General features: G+C 33.8%; 1 protein-coding gene across 1 annotated transcript; it reads left to right on the forward strand.

The window, feature by feature from the left end:
- Positions 1 to 594: 594 nt before the first annotated feature.
- On the forward strand, positions 595 to 1,959 carry LOC134282239 (uncharacterized). Its single transcript, XM_062764666.1, has 2 exons — positions 595 to 806; positions 1,512 to 1,959. Exons 1-2 carry the CDS (start codon positions 623 to 625, stop codon positions 1,916 to 1,918), a joined length of 591 nt encoding a protein of 196 aa, XP_062620650.1. The 5' UTR covers positions 595 to 622; the 3' UTR covers positions 1,919 to 1,959.
- The last annotated feature ends 5,110 nt before the right edge of the window (positions 1,960 to 7,069 follow it).

Here is a 7,069-nt window from a genome sequence, read left to right on the forward strand (position 1 = left end):
ATTTTTTAGGGCAGCAAATACACACTGAATGGTCGACAGGTTTTCCGTTATTTCCTATCATGACCAGTAGCACACGGCGGGTGTGACGATGCTCACTCCTCCATGGCACCTGATTCCACCTCTGAGGTTTTGGCCCAAATTTTCCATTGTTTATTAAATATTTGAACATGATTTATCGTCCATATCATCACATATCTCATTCTTTGTCAATGCACATTAATTCTTTAGGCCTTTTGTCGTATCAAAATATTTACCGGTACCGGTATTTTATTTATATATCGTTGTTGAGCTTTCTATGTTAAAAGCGTGCTAACTCCTCCATAGCACCTGGTCTTACCTCTGGAATTTACACGGGTTTGTGATTTATGCTTGATCTGTATTTTATTTATAGATTTTGTAAATAGATTATTGTCACCTATTTTAATTACTAAATAAAGTTTTGTAAAACGAAGGTCTTTGAGATTTGATGCTCCTGCTGATTATTGCAGCAATGGGAAAATTTAAAACATGAAAGAAAATAACCATAATAACCACTAGGAACTTCCTTATATGAGGTTAGTATGTCAATGGCTTATCTCTGACAGAGATAAATTTACAATATTTGCCAAATCCGCAGAAGAAAATGTGTATCATATATATTGCGGTGTTATTTGCGTGTGTATGTGCAAGTGATGGTTTGCTACTTAATGACCCTTCGTCCATCGAGCAACGTTTAGCTCACATGGAATCTCTGATTCAAGGACTGTCACAGGAAGTCAGCACTTTGAGAACTGAAAATGCCGACTTGAAATCTAAAATTAACACAGGTAATTCTGAAATTTCTAAAATTGTAGGTGTGTAGGAAAAAACTTATATTTATCTTGTGCGCTTCATTAACTGTGAAGTATCTATGTTCGCATTCTCCTGAAACTGTAAAAATGAAGCTCGTAAATGTTTGTGTAGATACACTGTATTTACATAGAAAAGAGCTGGACATATATAATGCAGAGTAATACAGATTATTAAAATAATATTGAATATATTTCTTTCGTGTTTGTAATAAACATGAATTTTAACGAGTGAAAACTTAGCGATCTGTACTTTAAAACTAGTACTTAATTATAGGAATTGTATACCCCATATTTTAAAAATGTAAACTAATTCAACACTTTCTCTAATGGGCCCGTATTGAATGTTTGATTGATTGATTGTACGTTGTTTAACGTCCTTCTCGAGAATATTTTACTCATATAAAGACTCTACTACATAACAGTGGAGAGCTGCAAATGTTGTCTTATACTCGGCACTCAGGGCCATTGAGCAGGGAGGGATCTTTTCGTGCCAGCACCTACTGCAACACGGGGCCTCTGTTTATAAGGTCTCATCCGAAATACCGGTCTGGATTCGAACCCGCGACGTAAGGATCAACTGCTTACTTCGCCACTTTAGAGCAGACACTCTAACCACTTGAATCTTTGAAGAAAGTTTGTCTTCCGCGGATATCTAAATTTATATTTTTGTTCATTATATAGAAAGAACCCCCGTGTATTTTTCGGCATACAGGAAAACCCACTTGACCTTTCCTTCAACGTCCCAAGTAGATGTTGTGTACGATGGTGTTCGAGATAACTTCCACAACTGTTACAATCCCTCGACTGGACATTTTACTGCCCCAAGGAAAGGCTTTTACGTCTTTAGTTGGGAATCACTGACACCCGCTGGAAAAATTTTTGATACCGAATTATTGGTCAATGGTGCAAGACATCAGTTGAATAACTGTAACAATTTGGCAACAACAGCTTCCTATTCGAGCTGCACTGGAGTGGTTCCCATCACGCTTGAGGGCGGGGATATTGTCAATATCAGGAGCACAAGTGGGACATATCTCCACGGTGATGGTTGGTCAAGTTTCAGTGGTTGGCTTGTATTTGAGATGTAATATTGAATGATTTCATGTAATAAATCGTTTCCTTGAATCAATCACCGAATTGTTCACAGTCTCTAAGCTATCTTTATAGAGGTATTATATCGTTTTCCACTCAATCTTAACATTTCAATATAAAAAAATTCTTAGGAAGTTTTCATAGTGCGATACTCTAAATGCAACTCAATTTCTTTCGGAATTTATGCAGTATTAGAGTTGAGACTTGAGACCTCACCCCAGGGGTTACATTTTGATCAGACTGGAATCTACACTTGTTCCAAAGAATATAATTAACCATGGCTTTGTTTTTGGGAAGAAAAATATATATATATTTTTAAAAATCGCTTTATATTGAAATGTATTATGTTTTGCCCATCCGTTTTGCCCAAACCCTGTAAAAGGTATTTATAAAAATATATATATATATATATATATATATAATATATATATATATATATATATATATATATTATACCCCGCTCCGAAGGACTAGGGTTAAAGTGTATAATGTTTTACCCTTGTGTGTCTGTCTGAGGCATCTAATATGGTGGAATTCATGTTTTATCAAATCCGATATAAACTTCCTGTTCATCCGTGCTTTTTTCCGTTTCATGCATAAATTCTCAGCAACAACTCATCGAAGATGCTTTAAATTCTAATACAATCTTCTCTGAGGCATGCCATGTAGTGGTGTTCATTTTTGTTCAAATCCGATGTCAACTTCTTGTTCATGCATACGTCGGTCCGTTTCATGCATAACAAATTTTCGTCACATTATTTTTCATTAACTGCTCATCGTCAATGCTTCAATTTCAGGTAAGGAATAACCAGGTTAGGGTTTTTGGAGCAGGTTAACATTTTTGAAGCAGTTTTTTCCGAAGGTCTCATTTCCAAGTAACCATAAGCCCAATGTTGAACAGACTTGCATATATAAAAAAAATATATAAAAACAGTAAAGCAACGACACCATGTCTCAAAACCAAAATACAAAGTACAGTGTTGAAATTGTCTAGGACCTTTTCCACACTTGGACCGTCCATGTCCAGTAAAAGGACAAAGGTGTCACGACTGTCATAAAGAACACTATAGAAAAATGTGTCGCAGTAAGAAATCAGGACAATAATCCAGATTTTAGTGAGCGATTCTGATGGTTATTGCTATGGATTGAAACTCACTGGACGAACAGAGAGTAACAATACAATGTACAACAAGAAAACATTGATGTAACCATCAATTGTCGCCCGGGAAATATATAAAGTAAACAATGGAAATGACTCTTGATCATCAAACCGCTTTGATATGTGTGAAAAGGCATGCGTCTAATTGATGGAGACGATAGTCTCGAATATTTGGAAAACTTAATAGTCGGATAAATGTCAAACAAAAACGATACCATTTTAAACTACAATTCCTCGAGTAAATGTTGGATGCATAAAATATAAATTGAAGTTAGACACATGCATCACCTATATTCAAAAATGTATTTATTTTTCAATTTTGAAATATAAAACACAAACTGTGCAGAGTACGTTTTTATGCGAGTAGTAAAATTCGATGTTCTAAAAAAAGGGACCTGTCGTTTTTTTCGATAGTAAATGATAAACAACTTTATATATTAAATGTGAAAAACATATATTTTTACAGATTCACTTTATGGAAGTAAATATATTAAGTATCTCGTAATTTATAAAGAGAAAGAACATTCTGATTAACAATCTTTTCAATGTTTATAAAACCATTAATTTTGAATAACTACTCCCACCCCAATCCCCATATACCAACATATAAACTTATATGTATAGAGCAGCCCGGTCCTCCGGGCTGCAATAACAAAATCAAAGTACTGAAAGTACTCATGGGAGTTGAACATGGTGTAAAATAATATCTTAAGGTTAAGTGAGTGAACAATATTATTATTTTAAATACAGACAACTGTTTCAGATTTTTTGTGTTGCAACAATCTTGAGAAAGACATTCAGAGACATTGAATAGCAAAAAAAAATGCATAGGTCATAATACTTGCCTGCCTACATTAGTCCTTTTTTAATACCCCTGCTTGAAAAGCGGGAGGGTATTTATTGATCGAGATGTCCGTCCATCTGTTTGTTACGCTTTAAGTATACCCATTTCTTATCCGCAATTCCTCTTACACCACTGAATGAAATTTTAATAGAATCTTTATTACATATTGCCGTTGTACACCTGCTATTACTTTTTCATCCTACACATATTTTGGGTTTCCCATTGCAAAGCATGGACACTGCCATTATATTCCTATTAGAGGAGGTTGATCATTTATATAATTCACTGCTCCCTGTATCTCTAGTTCATCATCAAATTTGTAATATATTTTTCCTTGGCACCTTTACCCATGTGTTATGATAATTTCAGTTTCACAGGAATAATTTCAATGTTGATAAAATGTGGATTTTCACTCAGCATCCTTTTGAGAGCTAACATGTTTGTTATATAAAACTTATCTGTGAATATAAATGTATTTCAGTTACACGAACATGATACATGGAGTACGTCTGAACTTAATTTTTTTTTTTTGGATATTGTGAAGAAAAAAGCAATACCAAGTTAAAAACAAATATTTAATGACTAAACATAAAAACAGTGGTATATGTGAGAGTTAGCGTGGGTACAAATTATCTGGTATGTAAATGAGGGTTTCCTTTTATTTAAAAAATACTTTATTTTGTTGTTTTTAATCGCGATTCTACGAAAACATCGGTGTCCGGTTCTGGTTTTAACATTTATAACAGAGTACTAGATTTACCGCTTTTTGGCATGTGATACATGCACTGCTGATTTAGTAATAAATACCTATGTTTCCTAAAGTTTTTATGCATTAATGAATTCATTTAAACCAAGAAAATGTTCAGGAAAAGTTATATTAAATTCTGTGCACCAGTAAAAAAGAAATTGTTAAATATCCTAAATCCGGGACCGTCGGGAGTCGGGAAGACTAGATTTACCGCTTGCCGTCAGTATGTAGAGTTGTCGTTCGTATCTCTTTCAGTGTTTATAGATGATGCTACACTAAAAATGAGTTCCATTACGAAAAACTTTAGAGGTTCTTTATAATTTAGTTTTACTTTAAACGAAATTTAATATTCAAAATAAGATACTTTATCATTACATTTACTTACATTTCAAATTATAAAAATTAAATCAATTCAGGAGAAAATGACATGCACTATTTGTGGCGGATGTTTATGCATGTTTTCTGTTGAATATCATCGGAGTAAATTGGTCGACACTGTAGCCTCGCTTTCGGCTCTATATAATCAACAAAAATTACTGCGCATGTTAAGTGCGTGATGACCATGGGAGATCGAACATAGTTTAACTCCCAAAAACAAGTCGAATTGGAAAGAAATTTTCCGTCGGTATTTACCAGGGCTGTATCAATATATCGATATTCAAGAAATATATCGTATCGAAGAATAACTTCCACTTTTTCTTTTAATTCTGTTAAAAAGATGGGAAATTCAATCACCAAAGATTATACTTTTTATATGCATTATTTCCACGCAAATGTAATTCCACTATCAGGGAAGTACTTCAAGTAGAATTCTACACCCGGTGGAATTCCTGTTTACACAAAGTTAAAGTCACAACTTTCACAGATTTGAGTTGGAATGATGTAAAAGTTCTGTATACTTTCTTTTGTTCAAAATCTTTTCTTTTTGGTCTTATTTTTCGGCTATACCTGCCTCTTGATACAATTATGCAATAAGATTCTATAAATTTCATTTTTTTTATATATATATTCCTACAATTGAATCATGTTTGAAATAGTTAATATTGCAGAACAGTCGTTTTTCTAAGTGCGTTTCGATAAAGATAAAACTCGGAGAAACGGGGATCCACAGAAGAGGAAATTCTTACAAGAAAGAAGAGCCAGGCATTTACGTAAACAAAAGTATGATTTTATAATTGTTAAGTGAAGACTTATCATACGTGCTCTATGTGTTACAAGCCGAGGAGTCCGACTAACATTACTAAAATATAATAGGGTCTTCACCTTAATGTATGCTCGAAATAAGTATATATCTAGGAGAGTTTAACAACTAATGTGATCCGAAGATCTATAAGTATAGATGTTCATGTAACAAACATTCTTATCATTCATCAACACTTCGAATATCGATATAATTATCAAATGCACTAAAAGCACGTGCCATTCTATTGTGTTAATTTTTGTGCGCGTTTATGTGAAGGTATTTTATCTTATTTTTGCCATGTCCGTCCGTCTGTCTGTGACTTGTCCGTCTGTCTGTTTGTTTGTCCGCAAAACTTAAACCTAATTCACAACTTTTGAGTTGGTGAGGCTTTCATATTTCAGTATATTCTTTTTGAAAAGACCTTCCTTTGGGTATCACCAAATTTGACCCCACCCTAGCACTAAAACCCCCTGATACTGGGGACACGAGTATTACAATTCTGATAGAGGACTGAATACTCATTACATACATGCACACAATTTGACTGCTTGATGTCCATGAGTAAAGAAGAATATTTATATGCATAACATCAATTTTGTAGTGTTTTTGGCCCAATCACTAAAGCCCCAGGGAGACAGGGGCCATGATATCCACAAATTTTGTTCCCCATAACCCATAGATGTTATAGGCTCTTTCCGGAAAGAATCTGAAATTGTTCAAATGTTAAAGGTGCATAGACACAGATTTGAAGTTAATATTTTTCTGTACAATATAACAAAAATATTTTAAAAATTTTATTTCATCTAAAAGTTATTGAAACTTCAAATTTTTGGATGACTTCGATTGACACATCCTTGCACTTTCACAAATTTTTATTTTATTCTTAATTCTGAAGAAAATTGCCAATCTTGTGTATCAAAAAAAATAATAATAAAACTTTAATCCAAAAAAATAATTGTATTCAGTATATATAATATATTATTCAATTTATCTTAGAAAAGCGAGAAGGACCAGTCGGATCCAAGCGTCGGGTCCACTATGCTTCGTCAGACCGTGAGGAGAATATCGATAAACCTGTAAATCATTACTAAATCTACTATTCGGAGACCAGAAGAGCTTAAGCTGATAGATACATGTACTGATGTAAACTATGCAACTGCATACTCACTTTTTTACCTTTACCTTTCCTTTTGCCTTGACTTTACTTTTCTAA

This window comes from Saccostrea cucullata, unplaced genomic scaffold, assembly GCF_032062105.1.
Source record: "Saccostrea cucullata isolate Sc308-1 unplaced genomic scaffold, CSIRO_AGI_Scuc_v1 ctg1219, whole genome shotgun sequence".
Lineage (NCBI taxonomy): Eukaryota > Metazoa > Mollusca > Bivalvia > Ostreida > Ostreidae > Saccostrea > Saccostrea cuccullata.

Coding starts and splice junctions, on each gene's coding strand:
- LOC134282239 (XM_062764666.1), top strand. CDS start 623: ATGTGTATCATATATATTGCGGTGTTATTTGCGTGTGTATGTGCAAGT. Junction 807..1,511: donor GAAATCTAAAATTAACACAG/GTAATTCTGAAA, acceptor TTCATTATATAG/AAAGAACCCCCGTGTATTTT.